Source organism: Macaca fascicularis, chromosome 4 (genome assembly GCF_037993035.2).
Source record: "Macaca fascicularis isolate 582-1 chromosome 4, T2T-MFA8v1.1".
In the NCBI taxonomy this organism is placed as follows: Eukaryota; Metazoa; Chordata; class Mammalia; order Primates; family Cercopithecidae; genus Macaca; species Macaca fascicularis.
In genome coordinates, this window is record NC_088378.1 from 146,686,467 (window position 1) to 146,712,949 (window position 26,483).

The 26,483-nt window shown below is 41.2% G+C and overlaps 4 protein-coding genes across 6 annotated transcripts; 2 read left to right on the forward strand and 2 right to left on the reverse strand.

Annotated features, from left to right (window-relative positions):
- The first annotated feature begins 400 nt into the window (after nucleotides 1-400).
- Nucleotides 401-1,645, forward strand: LOC141410154 (histone H3.1). The gene has a single exon (XM_074038721.1). It carries the CDS (start codon nucleotides 430-432, stop codon nucleotides 838-840), a length of 411 nt encoding a protein of 136 aa, XP_073894822.1. The 5' UTR covers nucleotides 401-429; the 3' UTR covers nucleotides 841-1,645.
- Nucleotides 1,646-4,255: 2,610 nt separating this feature from the next.
- On the reverse strand, nucleotides 4,256-5,037 carry LOC102121500 (histone H4). The gene has a single exon (XM_005553817.5). It carries the CDS (start codon nucleotides 5,003-5,005, stop codon nucleotides 4,694-4,696), a length of 312 nt encoding a protein of 103 aa, XP_005553874.1. The 5' UTR covers nucleotides 5,006-5,037; the 3' UTR covers nucleotides 4,256-4,693.
- A 5,383-nt stretch (nucleotides 5,038-10,420) lies between these two features.
- Nucleotides 10,421-12,498, forward strand: H1-3 (H1.3 linker histone, cluster member). The gene has a single exon (XM_005553816.5). It carries the CDS (start codon nucleotides 10,476-10,478, stop codon nucleotides 11,139-11,141), a length of 666 nt encoding a protein of 221 aa, XP_005553873.3. The 5' UTR covers nucleotides 10,421-10,475; the 3' UTR covers nucleotides 11,142-12,498.
- Nucleotides 12,499-18,161: 5,663 nt separating this feature from the next.
- LOC102120741 (histone H3.1) lies at nucleotides 18,162-21,403 on the reverse strand. Of its 3 annotated transcripts, XR_010586500.1 has the most exons (4): nucleotides 21,299-21,403; nucleotides 20,139-20,448; nucleotides 18,915-19,187; nucleotides 18,162-18,323 (listed from the first exon to the last, which is right to left on the reverse strand). XR_010586500.1 is itself a non-coding variant. In XM_065544309.1 (3 exons), exons 2-3 carry the CDS (start codon nucleotides 20,439-20,441, stop codon nucleotides 19,050-19,052), a joined length of 441 nt encoding a protein of 146 aa, XP_065400381.1. In that variant the 5' UTR covers nucleotides 20,442-20,448; nucleotides 21,299-21,403; the 3' UTR covers nucleotides 18,162-19,049. The 3 variants fall into 3 exon arrangements, 2 of the variants coding, with proteins under 2 accessions (XP_065400381.1, XP_005553872.1); XM_065544309.1 differs by having other exon boundaries at nucleotides 18,162-19,187; XM_005553815.4 differs by having other exon boundaries at nucleotides 18,162-20,448.
- Between the last annotated feature and the right edge of the window lie 5,080 nt (nucleotides 21,404-26,483).

Below are 26,483 nucleotides of genomic sequence, written 5' to 3' on the forward strand. Positions count from 1 at the left end.
TTTGTTGAAAGGTTCAGAATATAAGGAATAGGGTACTTATATTAAAAATATGTCTTCAAAATAAGAATTTTTTAAAAAATATAAAGGACAAATTGAGCTGCACCAATCACTTTCAAACGCGGAATTTTCGAAATCGCTCCGGAACTGCAGAAAGTTCATTTCCGTCTGTCAAACAATCCCAAAGTGTTTAAAATAAAATCAATGAAGGTACATAATACAGGTAGGCACATAAAACATAATAAAATGTAAGGAACTAGGGGAAAAAAGTATTTAGATAGGTTAAGGTTTTCTAAAATGAGACCTAGTAGCCGATCACAAGTCAGGGCGCGAAATTGGAAGATTCGGACCAATCAGAAGGACTTTGCCTTTATAAATAGGAGTAAGAACAACTGTTGGTTCCGTTGTGACCATTGCTTGAAACCCATTCCTATGGCCCGCACGAAGCAAACGGCTCGTAAGTCCACTGGCGGCAAAGCGCCACGCAAGCAGCTGGCCACTAAGGCGGCTCGCAAGAGCGCGCCGGCCACCGGTGGCGTGAAGAAGCCCCACCGCTACCGGCCTGGCACCGTCGCCCTCCGTGAAATACGCCGCTATCAGAAATCGACTGAGCTACTGATTCGCAAGCTGCCATTCCAGCGTCTGGTACGTGAGATCGCGCAGGACTTCAAGACCGACCTGCGCTTCCAGAGCTCGGCGGTGATGGCGCTGCAGGAGGCCTGCGAGGCTTACTTGGTGGGGCTCTTTGAGGACACCAACCTGTGTGCCATCCACGCCAAGCGAGTGACTATCATGCCCAAGGACATCCAGCTAGCTCGCCGCATTCGCGGAGAGAGGGCATAAGTTGTACTAAGGGTGTGTGCCAACTTAAACCAAAGGCTCTTTTCAGAGCCACCAACAGTTTCAGTTGAAAGGGCGGTAGCACTAGGGAGTAACGTCTCCTGAAACAAGGAGCGTGGTGGGTTAGGGGATAAGGGGAGGACCCGTGGCTCTTCTAGCCTTTTTTCTCTTGGCCATTGTCTTCAAAATGGCCCGCAGCGGCGGCTCAGGCCTGTAATCCCAGCACTGGTAGCCCGAGGCGGGCGAATAACTTATACAAAGGTCAGGAATTCGAGATTAGCCTGGCTAACACGGTGAAACCCCCGTCTTCACTAAAAGTGCAAAACCAAAAAACAAAATTACGGGCGTGGTGACGCCCTCCTGCAGTCCCAGCTATACCGGGGGCTGAGGCAGGAGAATCGCTTGAATCCGGGAAGCAGAGGTTGCAGTAAGTCGAGATCGCGCCACTGCACTCCAGCATGGGTTACAGCGAAACTCAAAACAGAAAACGGCTGTGTGCTGAGGCAAAACCAAAACTACAGGGAAAAAGGAAACAACTTGTGGACAAAAGTGTACGAAAGCTTTATTTGTGACAGCATAGGGAGTTAAATCATTATTTTTTTTGGCTTGCCCTGAGAGTTCATTTGAGACATCAACAGGAGAAACGGATACAAGTTAATATAATACAAACTTTACGTGGCACGGGAGTCTTCCAATTAAAACCCCAGGGTGCAGGTGTACACTATGCCCAGGGAAAACTGGGTTCAGGGAAATATTACTGCAACCTTTTTTTTTTTTTTTTTTTTTTGAGACAGATTCGCTCTTGTCACCCAGGATGGAGTGCGGTGGCGCGATGCGGGATCCCGGCTCACTGCAACCTCCACCTCCCAGGTTCAAGCGATTCTCCTGCCTCAGCCTCCCGAGTAGCTGGGATCACATGTGTGTGCCACCACACCCGGCTAATTTTGTAGTTTTAGTGGAAACAAGGGTTTCGCCATGTTGGCTATGGTTGGTCTGGAACTCCTGACCTCAGGTGATCTGACCGCCTTGGCCTCCCAAAGTGCTGGGATTACAGCACCGTAATCCACTGTGCCCAGCTCAATTTCTTGTTATTCTAGTTATTTAATCAGCCTAGCCAACATGGCGAAACCCTGTCTCCACTATAAATACAAAATTAGCCGGACGTAGTAGCAGGCCACTGTAATCCCAGCGACTAGGGAGGCTGAGGCAGGAGAATCACTTGAGCCTGGGAGGTGGAGGTTGCAATGAGCCGAGATCCTGCCACTGCACTCCAGCCTGGGTGACAGAGTGAGACTCCGCCTCAAAAAAAAAAAAAAAAAAAAAAAAAAAAAAAAATCTAGTTATTCAAAATAATGCAGAAATAGGCTGTGATAGGATTGCTATTTTTATTGCTTGGAATTCCATGGTTTATCAAGTTTGTTTGTTTGTTTTCCCCACAAATAGTTGTTTGCACTCTTGACTTTTTGTTGTGGTGACGTGCTCATTAGGCCGTAATTCATTTATGCAGGTAAATGATTTCTTAGATATTGCTGACTCTGCTTCAAACACCCATGATCTTTAGGACTGTGTGTTTGGTGCATCCTAACTGCACAATAAAAAATCCACTATTATTTTGAACATTCTATTTTAGACACATCATTTATTTCCACTTAAATGCTCGTATTTAACTAGCTCAGCAAATATTTTGTATGATGAAAAAAGTGGTGCTTAGTCTGTATTTTGGCTTGTGTGCAAATTCCCTTTTTCTCCTATTAACATTTATGGCAGTTTTCCCTGAGTTTCCTGTTGTACCAACCCCAGAAGACAGTCAACCCTTGTACCTTCTGTCCACATGAGAAGAACAGGGCATGGAACCTCTGGCAATTTACATTATTTTTTTCTGGGCAATTCTTCATTGTTTAATTGTATAGTGCTTAATATAAGTGAACATACACTGAATGTATTGGTGTTTCAAAGGCAATGTTTTAAAATCCTTCGGTGTGCTTTACCAGTGTATTATTATTTTGTCTGTAAAAAACAGTGTGTGGCAATAAGAATTCGTTTAGCAACTGGCTGGTGAGGTGGCTCATGGCTGTAATCCCAGCATTTTGGGAGGCTGAGGCGGGCGGATCACCTGAGGGCAGGAGTTGTCAACAACATTTCTGCAATTGCCATAATTATTTTCATAATTTTCTGTATCCCTATAAAGTATGACATAGTGTTTACACAGTAGATTGACCGTTGACAAAAAAACAAAAAAACAAAAAAAAAACAAATGAGAAGCCACTTCTTCGGTGTGGTGAAAAAATGAAAATGTTAGGAGGCAGGATCACAGGAGATAACATGGTAGGTTGACAAAGCACAAGGAGAAACACTTTAGGTTATAAATTACCAGTACTTGAGATCAATGACCTGAAATCACAGTAAGTGCCCCAGCAAAGAATTCACTGGGTAAGACAAAAACTTAGGCTTTTTTTTTTTTTCTTTTTGAGACAGAGCCTTGCTCTGTGCTCTAAGCCTAGAGTGCAGTGGCGCGAGGTCGGCTCAATGCAACCTCAGTCCCCCAGGTTCAAGCGATCCTCCTGCCTCAGCCTCCAGAGTAGCTGGGACTACAGGCGCGCGCCACCACGTTCCCGTCTGGCTAATTTTTGTATTTGTAGTAGAGATGGAGTTTTGCAGTGCTGGCCCGGCTGGTCTCGAACCCCTTGAGCTCAAGTGATCCACCCGCCTCGGCCTCCCAAAGTGCTGGGATTACAGATGGGATTACAGACATGAGCCACCGAGCCCGGGCAAACTTGTTTTTATTTATTTATTTATTTATTTTTTATTTTTAAAGACATGATCTCTGTTGCCCAGGCTGGAGTGCAGCGACGCCGTCTCAGCTTACTTAAATCTCCGCCTTCCCTGTTCAAACGATTCTCCTACCTCAGCCCTTGCAGATTAGCTGCGACCGCGGGCGTCCTCCACCACGCCGTGCTAACTTTCCTATTTAAAATTTTTTAGTGGAGTCGGAATTTCACCATTTTGTTTGCCCAGCCTAGTCTCGAACCCCTGAGCTCTAGTAATCCGCCCGCCTTTGTCTCCCAAGGTGCTGTGATTGCAGGCCTGAGGCACCGCGACTGGACACAAGTAATGGATTTTTAAGTTTACCAGTAATTGATCTGTCCACAGCCTCCCTAAAATCATTCAGGTTCTATGGCTAACAAATAATAACACTTAGGCCGGGCACGGTGACTCACGCCTCTAATCCCCTGCACTTTAGGGAGGCCAAGGCGGACGGATCACCTGAGGTCGGGAGTTCCAGACCAGCCTGACCAACACGTAAAAAACCAGTCTGTACTAAAAATACAAAATTAGCCGACCGTGGTGGTGCATGCCTGTAATCCCTGCTACTCTGGAGGTTGGCAGGAAAATCACTTAAACCCGGGGGTGGTTGCGGTGAGCAGATTGCCCCATTGCACTGGAGCCTGGATAAGAGCAACTCCGTTTCAAAAAATGTAATGCTTAGTGTAGTTAAGTCGTAGCCATCTAATATAGGAATAGTTAAATTTTAGAAAACTAGTAATAAAACACCATACGTCACGAAAGATTGGTGGTATTCCTGAATCATTTCCACTATTTTTTTCCGTGGAGGTTTGAGACCGAAATATCTTAAGTTTCTAATGTCCTTTCGCTTTTTGTTCTTAACACATCCGCCATTTTGGGAGTATCGCTGAAAACGGCTTTTAACTCAACTACAACCCAATAAAGTTTACAAAACGAAACACAAATCGCCTCTATCTTCTCTGTAATCAGTTACAGCCCTTCGTGTGACGATGGAGGTGGCCCTGAAAAGGGCCTTTTATGGGTAAGCTGTTAAATAAAGCCGGGGTGAGGCTCAGCCACCAAAGCCGTACAGAGTGCGACCCTGGCGCTTGAGCGCGTAGACCACATCCATGGCGGTGACTGTCTTACGCTTGGCGTGCTCCGTGTAGGTTACAGCATCTCTGATCACATTCTCCAGAAACACCTTAAGCACACCTCGGGTCTCCTCATAAATGAGGCCGGAGATGCGTTTCACGCCGCCGCGTCGGGCCAAACGACGGATGGCAGGTTTCGTGATGCCCTGGATGTTGTCACGCAACACTTTGCGGTGGCGCTTGGCGCCTCCCTTTCCCAAACCTTTACCACCTTTGCCTCTACCAGACATTATAGGAGATGAACACCAACTCTTATCTCGGCAACTTTGCTACTCACTGAAGCCCCTTATATGTCAATTATGCGGACCTTTTTGGAGACTGAATTTGAGGGGCGGGAACGAAACCTCTGTCTCCGCCTTTTCCGTACCTTACTGGGCGTCCCCTACGCTATTGCCTTGGGAAGGAAAGGGGGCGGTGAGGGTAGGGGAAATGCAACTTGATTTGACTCCTTCCCTCTTCCTTGTTTGGGTCTTGAGTGTAGGTTTTTGTGTCCTCTAGCCCAGTTTTTGTGGGCTCTCGAAGAACTGATAATATCTGTCTCTTAAAAGCCTTATCATTTGCAAAAAGGCAGTAACGCTACACTTGTCTACCAAACGGATAGACAAGAGAATAAAATTATTATTTATTTTGAAACAGTATCGCTCTGTTGCCCAGACTGGAGTGCAGTGGCGTGATCTCGGTTCACTGCAACCTCCGCCTCTTGAGTTCAAGCGATTCTCCTGCCTCAGCCTCTGGATTAGCTGCTACTACAGGCGCGCATCACCACGCCTGGCTAATTTCTGTATTTTTAGTAGAGATGGGGTTTTGCCATGGTGACCAGGCTGGTCTCGAACTCCTGATCTCAGGTGATCGGGGGACCTCTCTTGGTCTCCCAAAGTGCTTGGATTACAGGCTTGAGCCACTGCGCCTGGCCTTAATTTATAAATGTGAAGATTCTTTAAAAATGTATTTTTACTAATTTTTTTTTTGAGAGGGGTCTTGCTCTGTTGCCCAGGCTGGAGTGCAGTGGTGCTATCTCAGCTCACTGCAATCTCCGCCTTCTGGGTTCAAGCGATTGTCATGCCTCAGCCTCACAAGTAGCTGGGATTACAGGCATGCATCGCCACACCCAGGTAATTTTTGTATTTTCTCATTAAAGACAGGGTTTCGCCATGTTGTCCAGGGTCGTCTTGAACTCCTGACCTCAGGTGATCCACCCGCCTTGGCCTCACAAAGTGCTGGGATTACCGGCGTGAGCCACCACGGCCGGCCATTTTTATTGATTCTTAAAATGTAGCAATACTTCTTAAATTTGGCCAATCATGGGACTTAGCGTTTGGCAGAGACGTATACACTCGTTTTTGGCATTCCTAATAAAGAAAGACCTCTAGTAAGGGAAACTAATATTAAGTGAAGTTTAATTTTTACTTTTTCAACGTTTAATGCAATGTCTGAGGCCTAACGATAAGGAACCCCAGGCTTGAAGACATTATCCTCTAATAAATGGTATTGTATTGTAGACTTGATTCTGGAGTCTCATTACCTTGCTACCTACCAGTGCTTTTATGCCACTAAAGCATACATGGTAAATCATGGTGAATAAAGATTTGTAAATTAACAAAAATAATACTAATAAATTCTGTGAAATACTGTCCTAATAAAAGATTCCTGAAGAAATGTTCTACAGACATAGGGTATGTGTAGTAGAAAGATTCAACATTAACTCTTACATTCTACTCCTTCACATTCATTGCCTCCTATATACTGCAGAGGCAACTTAAAAATTCCTTCTCTGCTGGTGCCTAAAGGCAGTGAGAAGATTATTCATTTTGTGCAGTTAAGAGTCTACTTAAATTTTGGCTTAGGTTCAGTTACTGTAGGAATAGACACAAGGATCTCAAATGCTCTCCTTTTTGAGGTAGGCACCAAACAAGCATCATTCATTCACTCAACAATTTAATGTTCACTACATGCCAAGAGTGGTGTACAAATACCAGGTTTACAAAGGTAATCACATTTATTCCCTTAAAGAATTCAAAATTTTAGTAAAGGGAAAAGTAAACTCAGGGTTAGGGGGCAGATATCAGACCAGCATACTTCTACTTACTCTTGAGTATTTAAGGGTGGAGCAGCCATATCCCAGCTTTACTGGCATCACTCTGAAGCTTGTTAGACATACAGAATTTCGGGCTCAACCCCAATTCAATGGAATTGATATTGCATTTTTAATGAGATTTCTAAGTGGGTGGTGGGTATGCTCTTCCAAGTTTGAGAATAATTGTTTTAAAGCTCTGCTGTCCTATATTAGCCACTTGCAACATGTGCTCATTTTTATTTAAATTAATTTAAATTAAAAACTAATTTGTACACTTACTCTAGCCACATTAAGGTGCTCAATAGCCACATATGGGTAGTGGCTACCTATTGGACAGTGTCAATACAGAACATTTTTATCATTGCAGAAAGTTCTATTGGGCTGTATCTATGATAAGGGGGTTTCTTCTGAAGAGCTTCTAATCCAGTCTAGAAGGGAACACGGAGTTTGGTGGATGCCTGAGACATGTAAAAAGAAAATTGTAAGTTTGAGTGTAGTAGTGGCCTTTTTAGGAAATAAAATTAATACAATACTGTTGTACCCGAAGAGGAATTTCAAGGACGGTTATAATCGATGTGATTTCTCATGGACCTTCTGAACACATTCAATTCTAACACAAAGTCTTACTTTCTGTAATAGTCTATATATGCTTTCACCCATTTTAATATTTATTCTACATATTTTCTTTTTTTGTTGATAATCTTTAAAATCTGAATTGCGTGATGCTTAAGCACTGTCTCACTGAATTGATCTAGTGAATACTACCTACAACTCTCACAGTCATTTACTGTGGTGGTGGTGGGGATAGGGGAGTTAACACAAAATGAAGAGAACACTGAGCCATAAGTTAGACAGCTATCATTTATCTAACTAGTTTTTCCTAGCTACTTTTTGCATCTATAAAATAAATATTCCAACCATAGTGTAATGGGAAATCTACTGTTTTAGAATATATTCAGATTTAGGATTCCAAAGCAACACAGAACTCTTTTTGAGGACTACCAACGTAATAGGTGAAACTTTGCAGGACTTCAAGTTTACAGTCCATGGGGTGATCCAGCTTTCAGGAACCTTGTCCATGCTGCAATTACAGAGAAGATAAGTACCTAGGTCCCAAATTATGTAGCCCAGTTCCTTTCCTCTTTGAACATCTGGCGAAATTTTTGGTGAAACTGAGTCTCAGTTATTGCCCTCCAGAAAGGGCAGAGATTAGTTAACCCAATGCCTTTTTACTTATTGAGACCCTAAGTAGCCATGGGAACCAGTCAGTGTTGCACAAGAGTGAAATGGTGGCATCTGTTAATTGACTATATCTAACAGGGTGAACAATTCCAACAATTATCCAACAAGTATTAAGACTACAATAATGATCAAAATAATAAACAGTAAACAATCAGAATTTTAGTTGTATCTTTACGTCTAGGCAATATAAAGCTATGGTCCCAAAAAAGAAATACTTATATTATGCTTGTGACTATCACTGTTAATAATGATATCCATGAAGATGCACTGTCCCTGCCTCCAGAAACCTATAAAATACTTCCCTACTGGAACTATGGGGTGCTACTAATCCAATTCTGTAAGTTTAGCTCTTTTATAAACTATATTTGTATTTTTGTGGTATATAACATGGTCTTAAGTCCCAGAGACTTGTTTTCAATACATGCAAGAGAGTAAATAATTACTTAATACAAGCGTAGTAATTTTTTTTTTTTTTTTGAGAAGGAGTTTCACTCTTGTTGCCTAGGCTGGAGTGCAATGGTGCTATCTTGGCTCACTGCAACCTCCGCCTCCTGAGTTCAAGCGATTCTCCTACCTCAGCCTCCCAAGTAGCTGGGATTACAGGTGTGTGCTACCATGCCCAGCTAATTTTTGTATTTTTAGTAGAGACAAGGTTTTACCATGTTGGTTAGGCTGGTCTCGAACTCCTGAACCTCAGGTAGTCTGCCCACCTTGGCCTCACAAAGTGCTGGGATTACAGGTGTGAGACAGCCACTGCATCTGGCCAAGACAAGCTAAGTAATTTTTTATGAAATTTGTTGAATGAGGAAAGATGACTTCTTTAAAGTTGATTATTTTATCTAGGGTTTATATGAAAAAATCTTCTAATCACTATTGAGTGTAGGCCAGAATAACTTGATTTTTTGAAATGAGTATTTTTGTCAGAGGAAACATAAGATCAAACTACTTCTCTCGTTTCTTTAACAAACATAGGAGTTCATTTCAGCATCTGATTATTTGATGGAGAATATTAATGTGCTTAATTATCCAATAATAACCTAATTCCATCAGCTGTATTGCAAACTAACAGATAAGGAATGATAAGGAATAGTGAAGTTACTCATGTTTTCTCTGAAATATTTGTTCAGCTCCTTAGGTGGACATATTCAACCTGTTAATTTAGGGTGTGACAGCTTAGTTAGTATTTTGCGTGTAAAAAGCCAAGGAGAATGATGAAAATTTAGAAAGTGATTTAGATAAGATTGTTTTCTTTCTAAACCTTGATGCCCACACTTGCAATGTTGAAAGTTTGTATTTTATTTTTTTAAAGTGATTCTTACCAGTTATTCAAACAGTTTGTATACAGAGGAAGTGAAATTTGTATTATATGATTTCAAAATATAAAAAATGTACAAAATTCTATGAGGAATATTAGCAAAAAATAGTGTCTTTCATTAAATTATTTATAAAGTGATGGGGCACGAACATGTACACAAGCTCTCAATGCTCATAGTTGGCAAAATGATGTTGGCCTGCCATTCTGTTATTTGTTGGTTCAGTTTTCTTTTTTGGAGATGTGGTAGTTGATCTTTAATGCCCATTCTAGGTCGGAAAAATCCATGATGCTAACTTTTAAGAGAAGGTTGGTGACTCTACTTAGGATTTTTTTTCTATAAGAGGAATGATGTCGCCTCACGCTTATCTTTCTGGAAATGTTTAAACCACTGAAATACAGAGATCAAATCCAACTTACACACTGGTAACTCAAATATTATTTTTTAAAACTATCTTTTCTAAAATAATCACCCCTCTTATACATAGAACTTTCTACCTCAGCGCCAATTCCTAGAGGTTGATGCAAACAACTCGCCAGAGAGCCTGTGCTATTGCTCCTGCGAAAAACACCAATTTCCCTACACATTTGAATAAAAATGAGTTTATCTATATAAATTTGAGACGATAAGAATTCACAGAACAATGCCCTGGAAGAGACATTTGCAAATGAAAGAGGGAGAAATAGTATTTTTAAGGAAAACCTGAAAGTTGTCTCGATTTGACCGAAGTTTGAAAGAGAGTTGGGGGAATAAGAAAAGTTTCAAGATGCCGCTTTTAAAACTATGCATAGGAAAAAAGGCAGGAATGAAGCCCGAAGTCTCTCGGATCAGTTTCCCCCAAATTCCTCATTATTTCATGCCCAGATTTCTTATATTTTTACTCTTTTTTAAGGGGCAAGAAACACAGCAGCGCGGTAGATCGGAGGAGTCCTTTTCCAGCAGCTCCGCGCATGGAGCAAGGAACCAATCATCACTCAGCGTCTCTCTATATAAACCCTCAGCCTCCGGCGTAGAGAACACGCCGTTCTGACAGTTTGAGATTACTTTTGTCTTTTCTGGCAAGACAAAAACATGTCGGAGACTGCTCCAGTTGCTCCTATCACTCCTGCACCCGCAGAAAAAATACCTGTGAAGAAAAAGGCGAAGAAGGCAGGCGCTACTGCTGGGAAACGCAAGGCATCCGGACCCCCAGTGTCTGAGCTCATCACCAAGGCAGTGGCAGCTTCCAAAGAACGCAGCGGCGTTTCTCTGGCCGCGCTTAAGAAAGCGCTTGCGGCTGCTGGCTACGATGTAGAGAAAAATAACAGCCGTATCAAGCTTGGCCTCAAGAGCTTGGTGAGCAAGGGTACTTTGGTGCAGACCAAAGGCACCGGTGCTTCTGGCTCCTTTAAACTGAACAAGAAAGCCGCTTCCGGGGAAGGCAAACCCAAGGCCAAGAAGGCTGGCTCAGCCAAGCCTAGAAGGCCCGCTGCAGCAGCCAAAAAGCCCAAGAAAGCGAGTGGCGCCGCTACCCCGAAGAAAAGCGTCAAAAAGACTTCTAAGAAGGCAAAGAAGCCAGCAACAGCTGCTGGGACCAAGAAAGTGGCCAAGAGTGCGAAAAAGGTGAAAACACCCCAGCCAAAAAAAGCCGCCAAGAGTCCAGCTAAGGCCAAAGCCCCTAAGCCCAAGGCAGCCAAGCCTAAGTCGGCGAAGCCGAAGGTTACAAAGGCAAAGAAGGCAGCTCCGAAAAAAAAGTGAAACTGGCGGGACGTTCCGCTTTGAAAATTTAAACGGCTCTTTTCAGAGCCACCCATAGGTCTCAGTCAAAAGAGCTGGCGCCTTTTTTGCGGGGCCAGGGGGGCTGCGGGTGTGGTGTGCGGGCGCGGTCTATCCCAATCATGCCGGTTGGGGTTCAGTAACTCACAGCTCCCAGCAGCCTGGGCGCAAGAATCCTTCTGCCTCAGCCACAGCCACCGGAGTAGCTAAGGCTACTTGAACCACCAGGTTTTGCTTTTTCTTCAAATTCCCGCGGTGGTGTGTGATTGGCCGGCTGATTTCTCTCAAAGTGTGCACTTAAAAAGTGGCTCTGAAAAAATTTTATTCCTGGCACAGGGATATGGTGTAAATGCTTTAGTTTGCTTTAGCATTGAGGTGACTTCTTGAGCACAGCCTGTCCTGGTTGTGAGCAGTACCTGGCATGCCCAAGGTTCCTGCGGCCCACCATCTTGTGCAGCGTTGAAAATGGCCAACTGCAGGTGGCGTCCTGTGTCTGTCTTTTAGCAGGCTTGTGAAACCCCTTAGCTCTGGGATATGGGCTGTCAGGTACTGTACTTGGAAATAGGCAGTGTGGGCCTGCACTGCCTGGCGCGGCGGCTCCCCTATAATCCCAGCATTTTGAGAGGCCGAGGCGGCCGCATCACGAGGTCAGGAGTTCGAGGCCAGCCTGAAAAACATGGTGAAACCCTCTCTCTACTAAACAAAATATAAAAATTAGGCGTAGTGCCGCGCGCCTGTAATTCCAGCTACTTGGGGGGGCTGAGGCCGAAGAATCACTTGAACCTGGGAGGCGGAAGTTGTAGTGAGCCGAGATCGCTCCACTGCACTCCAGCCTGGGCGATAGAGGGAGCCTGTCTCAAAAAGTGTGGCCATTCTTTTTCTGTCAGTGACCAGCGTCTCCAGGACTTATTTTCCCAGAGGCTCTCTTGCTTGTTCATTTATTTTTGCCTACTCTTAACCTTCTAGCACTGCCTCCAGGTAACACTGGCGTGCTGGCCCAACCTGCTCGGAGTAACTGTCTTTGCGGAGGACTCGGTGTATTAGGCCTACTGGCAACTAGGCCCGCGTGGCAAAGCAGGTCTTGCGTTTGGAGCGAGTTTGGTCTTGCTTCCCGCGTCCAGGTAACTTTAGAAAAAAAATGCAATTCTAGTGTTAAGCCAATCGGAGGGAGAAGTCATCATTGTCTCTGACTCAGTTTTGTAAAACTTGCTTTTCTATTGGTTTGCAGAGCCTGCTGAATTAACCAATCAGAACGTATTGTTAGATTTTTATTTGCGGGGTTTTTCCGAGCCAAAATTTTTCACCTATCAGATTGCGATATTAAAAGTTGGGTATGCTGGGACCTAGTCGAAAAGTCTGGTTTTTCCCCCCTCCCACTCAGATGGAATTCTCCAAATGGAATTCTCTTTTTGGAGACTACTCACCTTGTCATTCTGCGTAAATCTCCATAAGTATTGCTCCCACCCTGATGCTAAAAGATAGTATGAAAGGAACCTCTGTCAGTTTATAATCTACTTCCTTTCCCAAATTGCTTTCTCACAGATTGAGATGAACCAGGGAGCTAGAGTTAGCTATCCAATACATATTTGGTGATTAGATAAGAAATAGAGAAGGAAAAATAAATGAAAAACCTTGGAGAATGGAGCAAGAAGCTTGACATTGGGGTTACCAGGACAAAGAAATGGGCTGTAGGAAGTTGGGTTGACTTGGACGTACTACTGTTTCCATTGTATTTGGGAGGTTGAGGTTATTTTTTTTTTGTTTTGCTTTTGACTTTAGAAAAGCCCACTTAATCGTACTGAGAAATCTCGACAAAATCTAATTTCTACAGATGTTTATGGGACTCTAGATGGGAAAAAAATTATATTTTTACAAATCCTAAATGCAATTTGGTTATTTCCTTTGTGAGTACAGACAGCTAATCACTGGATTTCACATCAATGATAATCATAGATTTTTCATATCACTTTGTACTTATTACAGGTGTCTTGAAATAATATACACTAATTGTGAACCTTTCAAGCCAACATTATACTTGCTGCTAGATCTTATTTTTTGATGTGTAACTAAAGCATATATACAGACTTTAAGAAAAAAAAATTTTAGTGTCACTACCTTTCTTACCCCGTTTAAGTATTTTTTTAAAGCGTGGTTTTGAGAAGGTGTCTATAGATTTCCAGAATCTCCAGAATACATAGCACAAAACAAGTCATGAACTCTTGAACAAGTTTGCAGTGGGACCAAATACCATAAATATCTCATGATTATAATACTTCTTAATCTTACTTTTTTGTTTATATTCTGCTTATTAGTTAATATTTTATTATATTTTACATTATTATTTGCCTCCCTCCCCCCAAAAAAGGATGTAGCCTGTGATGTTTCTAGTTATAAGCAGGAGTTTAATTTTTTGAGAACCACGCCTACATCACACAATTTCTTATTTGTAGAGAAAGCCAAAATACCTCCCTGTATGAGAGTGGCTTGACTGAGAAGGGGATCTGAATAAATAGGAGGATTTGAAATATTTATTCAAAATAATCTTTTTGAAAATGAGTGAAAAATACAGGTATGTAGGCGTGAGCAAAACTTCTTCACCCTCCGAAAGGTCACTGAAAATCAATGGAAAAAAGGCAGATTAATAGAAAAGTCAAAATTCATCATAGGTTTATGTGACATGGGAACCTTCACAAGGAAGGCTCAGAGGTACAGGGGAAACTGTCCATTTTAATGCTTAGGGTTCAACAAAGTACCAACTGCCATGTAGAACTGTGATTGGATAAAAAGGGTGTCATCTAATGCTAATGGACTGGGGAAACATAGCAAGGCCTCTGTGCCTAGATTCTTCTTGGCCTCTGGCAAGATTCTTTCCTTCTGAGTATTCCTTCCTCATTCTAGAGGACCCTCTCTGTAATGAGGGAGGGTCTTATGATCTACAGCCAAACAACATAAGACATATACGTTTTTATGGCTAGGTTTTACACAGAAAGGAGGACGAAAAGTTACTGTAAGGTTTTTAGGTTTTATGGCTGGCTTTGAAGAAAAAGGGATTCTAGTTTCAGTAACCACCTTGGGGAAGAGGGAGTCTAGTTTTATCTGTAGCCTCAACAGAGGATGAGAGGCCAAAGAATAGCAGTAGGTCACTCACTTCTGCTTCTAAGGCCTTCCTTTTGGGGTATTATTTTACTATCCCTAATGGGGAGAAGGGATCTGGAATGTCTTTAGTACCCAGAATGACAAGATTTAGGCTTTTGATGAAAAGTGATAAGGAATAAGATAATTAGGTGGGGAATATGGTATTCCACAAGAGCAGTCCAAATGACTATGACATACCTCTGGTTCCTTACTGTTGCAAAGCACTTATTTAACTGCCTCACTTGGGCAGTTACAATGCATTTATATCAGGTATAGCTAAAATGCTTGATTTACTGTTAAGAAACTTGGCGCTTAGAAAGGTTAAATGGCAAGAAATGACCATTTGCTGTCACTAAATGGTGGACCTAGGTCTCAAAACAAGTTTCTTGATTCCTAGAATCGTTCTTACGCTGCTTCAATTCTGTTACATCAACTGGAAAAGGAGTGGTATTTTCCAGTTCCTTTTTAGGCTCATTGAGAAAGAAGCAGAATTTATGTATTTCTATTTCTGGCCCTTTGTGAAGTATCCATTTCACAATATGTTTGGTATGCAACAGAAGCAATGAAATGTAATAATTCAATCAATGATCTTCCAGAGTTTCTCTGATTTATATAAATTCATATTCATATTCATTTGCCACAGAGGACATGCACTTGTTTTCAAGGAAATCTGAACTTGTTTAAATCTTTCTCCATATATTAAAATTTTGTAGCAGTTATAATGAATATCTTGAGATTGGTAAAGAATACTAACAGTGTCTTAGCATGGAAGTTGTGAAGGGCATTTTCATACTATCTTAGCTGTTGGAGAGTTCTTATGCGTATAGCATAGGTCTGACACAAAAGTAATTTTTAGAATCAACCTGAAGTCATTACTTTAACTTGAGGAAGCAGATTTTCATGGTATTGTGGGGAGGCCTCAATCTTCCCTGTTACACAGTCACAAAATCAGGTTGATTTTTACAGAATCCTAAATAATTCTTACATATTCTCCCTTCTACATTCTCTCTTCATTCTCTCATAGCTAGGATGATTCCAATGCTTACTAACTAGTTCCCTAATTTCTCTAGCCTCCAATTTCTCTTAACTATTTATTTACTTATTTATTTTTTGAGACAGAGTCTTGCTCTGTTGCCCAGGCTGGAGTGCAGTGGCTCAATCTCAGCTCACTGTAGCCTCTGCCTCCCTGGTTCCAGTGATTCTCTTGCCTCAGTCTCCCAGGTAGCTGGGATTACAGGCACACGCTACCATACCTGGCTAATTTGTTTTTGTATTTTTCATAGAGATGGGGTTTCACCATGTTGTTCAGGCTGCTCTCAAACTCCTAACCTCAGCTGATTCATCCACCTCAGCCGCTCAAAGTGCTAGGATTACAGGCGTGAGCACCACGCCCGGCCCATTTTAAAAAACAAACACCAAATATGCCTTATGAAAAAGGTCAGTGGCTTCTCATAGGTTCATGGGAAAGCCCTGTAGCCTCTTAGCCCCTTTTCATAATACTGTCTGCTCGCACTCACAGACACTAATAACAATGTAACCTTTCTGTTTCTTCTTATTTTATTATTATTGTTATTATTTTACAACTTTGTTCTGGAACAATTCCCTGTGAGAATCTTTATAATACTTCCAATTCCTTCTCAAATTACATCTCCCTCTAATTCAAAACGTAAACTTATCTCTGAAAATGTGCTTTCATGACATTTAATAATTAAGAACAATTATTATCAATAGAAAAATTTTAATGCGTCTATTGTTTACTCCCATTAACTAAACTGAACTATAGAGCATTTGTCTCATTTTCCACTACTCTAGGGGCATGTGTGTGTGTGTGTATGTGTATGTGTGTGTGTGTCTGAATTTAAAAATTCCATCAAATGGGTTACATTATTGTCAGATAGTCATCAAATTCAGTGATTTCATTTTCTGTTTTCCTGTGTGAGAAAACAGGGGTAACAAATTTCTCTGCCCCTTTCATGACTCTTGTGTCCATGGCCTGATTTACAAGACTATCTTCCTTATCTTCGGAAGTATACCATTTTATATATATATGCAATTTTTAGTGGTGGCAACTACAAAACAAAAATGAAAAAAGTATTTCAAGTTTGCCTTTCAAATTCCCAAATGTTACATATCAATATTTACTGTTGGCAGGTCGAGTAGGGAGGGTATGGAGAAATAATAAAATGGGATTTCTGAATTGTCTTTTTACCTATTATCTTTATAATATGAAGAAACTACTGGTTATTCAGAGATTACATACTTATTTTATTTTAATTATAAGTACTTGCAGGCAACTATGTAACTGTGAAATGGATACACACTATAGTGTGCCAACAAGTACATAGACAATATGATCTGACACATGAGTAAGATTTGAGATCTTCCCCAAATAAAATCACAATTTATTTTAAAAACATCTAGTATTATTTACTACTTTCTCAGTGTATGCCTTTGAAGAAAGTTTCTTGTGTATATGTGGTTAAATCAAGGCTATTATTTGAATAGTACACAGTAAGGCTAAAATTTGTGAATGTTAACATCATATTTTACTGTATGTATATGAGTTTCATTTCTGTAAAATTTGCAGTACTAATTATAGTGTAACTTCACAATCATATAAGATCCTGTACATTTCATTTTATTATTATTATTATTATTTTTTGAGATGGAGTCTCGCCCTGTTGCCCAGGCTGGAGTGTGGTGGTGTGTAATCTCAGCTCACTGCAACCTCCGCCTCCTAGGTTCAAAGATTCTTCTGCCTCAGCCTCCCGAGTAGCTGGGATTACAGATGTCTGCCACCACACCCAGCTAATTTTTGTATTTTTAGTAGAGATGGTGTTTCACCATGTTGGCCAGGCTGGTGTTATTAATTTTTTTAAGATGGAATGTTGCTTTGTCACCCAGCCTAGAGTGGAGTGGCGTAGTCTCGGTTCACTGCAGCCCCTGCCTCCTAGGTTTAAGTGATTCTCCTTGCCTCAGCCTCCCAAGTAACTGGGATTACAGGCACGTGCCACTACGCCCGGCTAATTTTTGTATTTTTTTAGTAGAGACTGGGTTTAGCCATGCTGGCCAAGCTGGTCTTGAACTCCTGACCTTAGGTCATCTGCCTGCCTTGGCCTCCCAAAGTGCTAGGATTACAGGCGTGAGCCACCCTGCCTGGCCTAAGACCCTGTACATTTTAAAACATCCATTTATGCCGGGCGTGGTGGCTCGCGCCTGTAATTCCAGCACTTTGGGAGGCCAAGGCGGGCAGATCACTAGGTCAGGAGATTGAGACCATCCTGGCTAACATGGTGAAACCCCGTCTCTACTAAAAATACAAAAAAAATTTTAGCCGGGCGTGGCAGCGAGCGCCTGTGGTCCTAGCTACTCGGGATGCTGAGGCAGGAGAATGGTGTGAACCTAGGAGGCGAAGCTTGCAGTGAGCGGAGATCATGACATTGCACTCCAGCCTGGGCGACAGAGCGAGACTCCGTCTCAAGAAAAAAAAAAAAAAAAAATCCATTTATTTTATTGTATATGAAAAATTTAAACATGTTAGTAGCTATTCCAGGTGATAAAGCCCTCAGGAGTAAGTGATGAGGATTCTGCTGAGGCTTTTTATTTAAAACAGTAATGCCTGGTGGGGAAAGTTTTGGTTCCAGCATTATCTGAAATTTTCTTAGTTTCAGTTTAAATTAGTTTTAGATAATAGATAACTATTGAACTTACATTTTTGGAGACTTCGTAAAATACTGCATGACTTCTGGCCCATTGCGGACACTCAGTAAGTGTGGATTTTTCCTATTTAGAAAAACTATATATTAAAATTATAAAAACTTTATCTAATCTTTTATTTTTGTAAATAAGAATTCACTCAATGGTAAATTCTGTTCAGTAATCTTTTATTTTAAATCTCAACTTGACTAAATTTCCAGAGGCTTTGTTTTAGGCAAATGACCATGCTAGGTGTTCTGGTGGATTTAATGATATAAGAAGATGCATTCTGTGCCCACCAAGTCCAAGTCCTCGTGTATTGAAGTCCAACAGCTGTAACAGAAATACAGGTTAAAACTTGCTGAGGTAGAATCTTAAAGAAAGTACAGGATACAGGAAACAACATTTAAATAGAGAATGCTTTTATCCAGCATAATATGATGTTCACTATGGTACAAATATCTGACAGCAGTTACCTTAATTATGGATAGTTATACTGTTTTCCTCATACACTGAATCTGTAATTCACAGGACCTACGTCTTTATGTCTGACAGGCTTCCATGAACAAAAATTTCTTCCATAAATCTCCAGGACTTCTTACTATGGCTACCTTGGCCTGCATAGCTATTTACAGCTTTGTCACTAACACATGACTAACCTCTTTCCTTAGTGCAACTTGAGGGAAAACAGCACATTAAAAAAAGTTAATAGAAATTTCTCAATGACAGTTGAAACTACTCCGCCCCATTTCAAAACTGAGGAATTTCCTGAAATGTTTAAATATAAAAAATTCTTCCAAATAGCACGTAGTATCCCATATAGTACATACACCCTTCTGCATTTCCAAATAACAGCCTGTATGATTTCGGAACAGAATTCCTTATTTTCCTTCCCTCCTTCATCTACTAGTTTCGAAGCTGTACCTTTGTATGGAAAGGCAGAATATTTTTCTGTAAGAACTTGGAAGTCGTCAAAGGATTTTCATTTGATGATAAACATGGGGTACTTTCAATGAGATTTCATTAAAACAGGGTATTTACTAAAGTTGAAAAGTTCTTTTAAGATATCAGCTGGAAGGCCGGGCGCGGTGGCTTATGCCTGTAATCCCAGCTACTCCGAAGGCTGAGGTAGGAGCATCGCTTGAATCCGGGAGGAGGAGGTTGCGGTGAGCCGAGATCGCGCCAATGCACTCCAACCTGGGCAACAAGAAACTCCGTCTCAAAAAAAAAAAAAAAAAAGAAAAAAGAAAAAGGAAAACAAAAGATACCAGCTAGAAAGTTGAAAAGGCTCATGATTTTTGCATTTTCCTTTCTCAGGTATGTCAGACACACCCATCTGCACCTTCGTTGCTTTGACTCCTGCAGTTTAGAACCTAAGCAAGGCTTTCAAGTCTGCAAGAGCTGTGTTAATGCCACGGATCTAGGTGTTCCAGCTAATAACCTTAGCCTTAGACCAGTATCAGGCGCACAGAGAGGGTAACCTTGACCGCACCCAAGGCGCCGACCGTCGCCGGCAAGTAGCTGGGTCTCAAAACACTAGTGGAGTAAGACAGCCTGATGCAGACCAAAAGCGCTGGCCCCTCGGGCAAGTTCAAACAGACATCCGGGAAAGGCAAATCCAAGGAGTTGAAAGCCTATGCAGTTAAGACCTCAAATACAGGCCACCACTTGGAGGAGCCTTAAGAGCCAGAAAACAAGAGAATGGGTTAAGCGGGGGCCAGTTAAGTGGCTAGGAGTTAGAAAAGGAGAGCAAAGTACAAGAAATAAGCAGAGGGCCTGAACAGCAAAACAAAGCCTGCTAAACCAATGGAAAACCCGGGAGGGAGGCGGAGCCCCAGGCAAAACCTGAGGAAGCGCTTGAATTTGGAATTTTAAATTAAGCATTACATTGAGGGGGCTAAATGCCATTATTTCAAAGGTCTGTTTCGATCAGTGCAGTTTCGTGGTCTAATGTGTCTTGAAAGATTACAGCTTTTTTCATGGAGAAAATGATTGGCTCTGAAAAGAGCCTTTGGGTTGAAGGTTGGCACTCAAAACGATTTACGCTCTCTCGCCACGAATGCGGCGGGCAAGCTGGATGTCCTTAGGCATGATGGTGACGCGTTTGGCATGGATAGCGCACAGGTTGGTGTCCTCAAAAAGCCCCACCAAGTAAGCCTCGCAGGCCTCCTGCAGTGCCATCACAGCGGAACTCTGAAAGCGCAGGTCGGTCTTGAAGTCCTGAGCGATTTCTCGCACCAGGCGCTGAAACGGCAGCTTCCGGATAAGAAGCTCGGTGGACTTCTGGTAGCGACGAATCTCGCGCAAAGCCACGGTACCAGGGCGGTAGCGATGAGGCTTCTTCACGCCACCCGTGGCTGGAGCGCTCTTGCGAGCTGCTTTAGTCGCCAGCTGCTTGCGCGGTGCTTTACCGCCTGTGGATTTACGAGCGGTCTGCTTAGTACGCGCCATACCTCACCTGCAAAGTAAGTGGGTTAGGAAAATTGGTTTACCCCTCTATTTATATAGGAACAGAATCACTCTGATTGGATTGTGGACAATCCCTGTTAGTGATCGGTTGCTAAATTCCGGATGTGCTCGGAGCGATTCACGATTGGTTTATTTTTTCAGTGCAAGATTCTGATTGGTAAATTTGGATAGAGAACTGGCTCCTTTAAACAAGTTGTTTTTTTTGTTACAGGTATCTTTGATGTTTTGCATACAGCATGACCTGCAAAGACATTTATCATTTAACTTAAATGACTGACCTTTTATCCTGTTTAGCTATAAAAAATCGAATGTGTTTGAATTAGAAAATGCTTTAGAATTTTTTTTCAACAATCTCCGCTGCTTTGTTCTGCTTAATTTTCCTGAAGTTTTCCCCTTCCCTATCCACTCATTTAAAATCCGTCGTCTAAGTATCTCTCAATGAGTCCTCGTTTCATTAGGGAGTATAGCTAATTCATTCAAACAAGGTTTTCTAAGATACACTGTTTACACATAAGGAACTTTGTGTTTCATTTGTGTTAGAGTAAAATTCTAACATCTTGGAATCCCTACCTCTGTAATATCAGGTTTGACTCAAATCATTTAACGGTATTATTTTGTTTTGTTGAAATTAAAATGTCCAGACATAATGGCAAGAGCCGTCAAAAAAAGGTATTTTCAGTATAGAATCTTGAAAAAGATGGCGGCGAAGAGAGTCTTAGAAGGTTGTTTCTTTATAAGACAACAATGGCGCAGTTTCTCTAGATCCCTGCGGGAGAGAACTGAGGTGCCCTGAACAATTTAAGACACGTCCAACAGAACTTTTATAGGACCGGACTCACCCAAATAACAGGACTTCTTAACTTGGTTTTCGCTTCCAAACTCAACAGCTCCCAATTACTTTGAAAATGTTAACAAATGTTTACTGGAAAAGATTCTTAAGGAATGACATTATAGCCTAACACAGTGTTTTAAATCAACCTATCGGGTTCCCTGTAAGGTGTTCTTTTCCTAGCCAATAAAAAGAGCAGTTTGGGAATTCTTAATTTACATACTTTTAATCTATTGGCTACTTTGGTTCAGGCAGAGTTTAGATTTACAAGTTCGCGTTTGTGTAACACTACATTTCAGAAAGGGATAGTGCGCATGCGCGCCTGTTGCGAGGTCTAGTTTCTTTTTGTTTTTCTTTCCTATTAGGTTTTCTTTCTTATTGGAAAGCTATTTTGTAAAGTGTTGTAGCAGGTCCGCAATGACGCTGGCATGTAGTCCAAGGAGACTGACATCATGAATATGCTGGAGCCCCCGTCCTCCAGGGAGGGGAGACGGCCAAACCAAATTTCTCGCTGCCCGCAAATGCCTGCGGATGCCTGCAAGCTGGAGGGGGGGAGGAGACAAAGAATGTTTTGTGCATTCCTGTTCATTCCTTGAATTCTGTTAAACCTGCCCTATTTTAGGGCATTCATCAAAATTCTGCTAACCACAGGATTGATACAATTGCACCTTTCAAGTTAGTGTCTATTTTGCAAATTTGAATTATCTTAGGACTCATGGGCAAGTCTTGACTGAAGTTACACGTTGTCACGCGTTTCAGTCTCACATCTGAAATATATATGAGTCCCTTGCTTCTCTCCTTTTCAGAAAAAGAAACTTCTGTACACTTTAAATCATGGTAAAACGGTTAGATATGTTGGCAAAATGGTTTTATAAGAAGCAAGTAAAGAACTGAAATCCTTTTGTACAATATGATCACATATCTGTGGGCTGGGCTGTTTGTTAATGAGAGCTATGCCCTCTCTATGCTTTTCCTCTCCACACTCCCTACATGTCATCTTCTGAGGTCCAAGGCCTGTTTATTGATATTATCTTCTGTTTTCTTATTTTCATTTTACTTTTTTCATTTCTATTATGAGAATGTTAATATCTACAACTAAAAAATGTTTCCAAAATCAAAAGATACACTTTAGGTTAAAGGTTCAAAACACAGTCAGTGAGAACCATTAAGGAAATTCCATCTTTATGCCCCACAGTTTGATTTCCTCCCCAGTGTTCTTAAATCTGTCAATCCGGTGTTTTGCCATCTGAAGCTACCTTCAGTTCCTTTCATAATCCTCATCTCTAAATATGTGTAAAGCTTTATTTTAGAACTCAGTGCAAAGTTTACCTGATTACATAAGAACTTACCAGCTCACTTGTATTAATCAGTAATTTCTATCATTATCTCCATACTTGAACACAATTTCCCGTAGGATCTGTGTTTTGTGATAAAACAGTCAGAAACCAGTTGTGGCTACTGAGCATTTGAAATGTGGCTGTTGCTGCTGAGGACTGACTTTCTTTTTTTTGAGGAGTCTTGCTCTGTCACTCAGGATGGAGTGCAATGGCATTATTTCAGCACACTATTACCTCCACCTCCTGAGTTTAAGCGATTCTCCTGCCTCAGCCTCCAGAGTAGCTGGAATTAGAGGTGCTGGTCACCACGCCCGGCTTATGTATTTGGGGGGCGGGCGGGGGGGAGGTATTTTTAGTAGAAATGGGGTTTCACCATTTTGGCTCAGCTGGTCTGGATCTCCTGACCTTAAGTAACCCGTCCGCCTTGGCCTCCCAAAGTGCTGGGATTACAGCCATGAGTCACCGTGCCAGGCCTGAATTTTTATTGTACTTATTTTTCGTTATTTTATTTCAAAAGCTGATACTCCAGTTATTGGAAAATGTTAGATATGTTTTGAACAATCACATATATGAATTTAATTCTACAGCATTGAAGTTTATGAAATCACAATGAAATTCCATTTACTTCCAACAAACATTTAATACCAAATTTAATAGGATGTCCCTCATATTTAGAAGACTTAAGATTTAAAAAAGAATGTGAAATATTGCATTAATAATGTTTTTATATTGACTATATTTTGAAATAATGATTTTGTATTTTGGGTTAAATATAATAATTGTTAAAATTCTTTTACCAGTTTATTAATTTTTAAAGTGTGCTTACTGGAAAAATCAACATTACATATGCAGCTTGTATTATTCTTTTTTATTTTATTCTTATTTTTTGAGGCAGTGCCTCGCTCTGTCACCCAGGCTGTGGGATTACAGGCACCAGCCACCACGCCCAGCTAATTTTGGTATTTTTAGAAGAGACGGGGTTTCACCATTTTGGCCAGGTTGATCTCGAACTTGTGACCTCAGGTGATCTGCCTGCCTCGGCCTCCCAAAGTGCTGGCATTACAAGCGTGAGCCACCGCATCTGGCCGTGGCTTGTGTTATTCTTTATAAACAGCATTGTTCCAGGATTCTCCATTTCTCTTCTCTGTTTCTTGATTCTTTACCAAATCTTGACAGCATACGCCTTGAAACAATGAGGATATTCAATATACTTCTATGAACCCAGTTATAGCATCTGGACTTAATCTACAATAAGTATCTATATCTACATCTACATGTCTATACAGTTGTGTTAGGGAACTAAGGGGGCTTGTTAAACCATTACTCATTGAGGCAAGAAGAGGTGGGTAACTAGCAAAATTATTGATGTTTGAATTTTTCCATGGCAAAATATCAGTAAGTGAACAGTATTAGAAATTCTTTTAGCCAGGCACAGTGGCTCAGGCCTATAACGCCAGTGACCCAGGAGGCTGGGGTAGGAGGATTGCTTGAAGCTAGGAATTTGAGGCTCCAGTGTCATAATTGTGACACTGCACCCCAGTCTGGGCAACAGAGCAAGACCAAAAAATGAAAAAAAAAAAATAATAAGAGAAGTATTATATGAATATTTTTCTCTCTATCGTATGTTTTTGAGGGACAGCATCTACAACTGCTAATTCTGGTGTTTAAAAAAAGGGGAAGAGAAATCACTGTGGAAGCACAATGCCATTTCATGAAAAGAAGAAAGTCCAGAAAATAATTTGCCATTCCTGGAAGCTACATAAACTCCAAGAAAGACTCAGATAAGAACATCAGGTCAATTACTTTGAAGTCTAAAAAGAATAAAAAATTAAAGTGTTTATTATTTTATAGGAGCCAAGTCAAGCTCTGAAGCTTTGCTGAAAGATTAGCTTGCAAAAGGCAGATTAACTGTAGAAAAGTTACACAAATTTATTAACGTGTTCAAGGAAGCCTTTAGAATGAAAACACAAAAGATACAAGAAAAAATTGTCCACTTTTATGCTTAGGTTCAACAGCATATGGACAACCTTGTAGAAATTTGATTGGATAAAAAGGGTATGATGTAATGTTAATAAACTGAGTGGAGAAACCCAGCAAGGCTTGTTTATCTAGACTCTTCTTGGCCTCTGTCAACTGAAGAATGAGAAGGTTTATACATTTGCAAAGGAGAGCTTTATTTCTCAAAGTATTGCAGCCTGCAAGGTGGCCATTCTGACAGGCTGGGAAGGGTAGCCTTGGTTTGCTGAGAGACAGGGAGTTGGAGGGAAGGAGGGAGGGATAAAACAGGAATTTTTGAGGAATGGGTGGGCCAAATATACTTATTTAACAGGTTATAGGAGGAGCTATGAATATTCATGAAGGAGACCCAAGCACATGTGTATTAAGTTTACATGTATGTAACATATGTCACATGATCACTTTGGGGTGAAGATTTAACATGTAAATGAGTTATAATTAGGTCCTATATATAAAACTGAAATGTAGAGCAGAAGTCTATGATCCGCATTCTGAGGAGACTGGTCACATTCAGTTGCAGGCCTGCAGTCATTTATGGTCCTTAATACCTGTCTTGTCTGGACCACCATGGAGAAGGGTGGAAAGGGCCAGATAAAGTAAGTAAAGGGGCTTTCTGGTGTATTATTCCCTCAAATCGGACTTTGAGAAAATCTAGCAGTGATCAGAAAGGGGAAGAAGGGTATAAACAAACAGGATGTGCAGCCTCCATCCTGTCATGCCTGGGAACTTAAACTTTTGGGATCGTTTAGCTAAAGGAGGGTCCATTATTCTGTCAAAGGGGTTTAGAATGTTCATTTCATCCCTCACCTCTTTGAACATGCATTCTTTCCTTCTGGGTATTGAGTATGGGACAGCTCCATCTCTGGAATGGGGTGTTATGACCTGCAATTAAACAAGGTGGGTCAAATAATTTCTCTGTGGTCAGTTGTTACACAAAAAGGTGGAAGGGAAGTTAGAGTAATATTTTTAGTTTTTATGGCTGGCTTTGGGGAAAAAGGATTCTGGTTGTCATAAGCCACGCTGGGAAAGAGGAATTTTAGTTTCTATGTCTAGCCTCAGAAGAGAATGGGACTGAGAGACAGGAGGGCAGGAGAAAGTCAGAGAAAAATTTTGCTTTTGAGGTTGCTTCTTTGGCCTTCATTTTGGGGTATTGTTTCTGAGCCCGAATTTGATTAATGAGTAAAGGATGTCAAGGAGTTTTACTATGGGGCTTCATAGACAGTTTTTCTTGCAATTGCTATATTTTTATCTTGTTTTAGTTAAAATGTAGTTTAAGAAAAATCATAAGATTTCTAAGGAAAAACAGGAGGGGACATAATGTGTCCCATTACAAAACATTTATAGTTTTTACAGAGTTTGCAGGGAAATGTGCTTTCATCATCTCACAATTTACTATTGATTAAAGGTATCACACTTCTTGAAGTTACTTCTTGGAGGCTTTTGTCTGGTGATGCAAATAATTTCTGTTATTTGTATCACCAGAAATTATTTTTGATGCTAATTATTTTTGATGCAAATTTTTGTGATGCAAATAATTTCTGTTCAGTGGAACAGATATAACTCCAATTATTTAGGACCCTTGGGGCATTAATTTTTTTTGTAATCTCATTCAGCAACCTTGTCCTAATATTTAAGAAAGGGCAGCTTTTCCCTTAAGTAGCTCAGTGACTTCTGGTAGCGACGGAGTTTGCCATGATTCAGGGCCTGTATCTGAGGGACATCTTCAAGCTGTTGGTGGCCAGAGTGCTCTTTCTGGCTGCCTTGGTGGCCAGCTGCTTAGGAGGCTCTTTGCTACCAGTGGACTTTCGTGTGGTTGGCTTGGTGTAGGCCATGACCTTTCAT

What these genes read in the sequence shown, in the direction of transcription:
- LOC141410154 (XM_074038721.1), top strand. Translation starts at nt 430, where the DNA reads ATGGCCCGCACGAAGCAAACGGCTCGTAAGTCCACTGGCGGCAAAGCG.
- LOC102121500 (XM_005553817.5), bottom strand. Translation starts at nt 5,005, where the DNA reads ATGTCTGGTAGAGGCAAAGGTGGTAAAGGTTTGGGAAAGGGAGGCGCC.
- H1-3 (XM_005553816.5), top strand. Translation starts at nt 10,476, where the DNA reads ATGTCGGAGACTGCTCCAGTTGCTCCTATCACTCCTGCACCCGCAGAA.
- LOC102120741 (XM_065544309.1), bottom strand. Translation starts at nt 20,441, where the DNA reads ATGGCGCGTACTAAGCAGACCGCTCGTAAATCCACAGGCGGTAAAGCA. An exon ending in AGGCCTGCGAGGCTTACTTG is followed by an intron (nt 19,188 to 20,138) that starts GTGGGGCTTTTT and finishes CTTGTTGCCCAG; the next exon opens with GTTGGAGTGCATTGGCGCGA.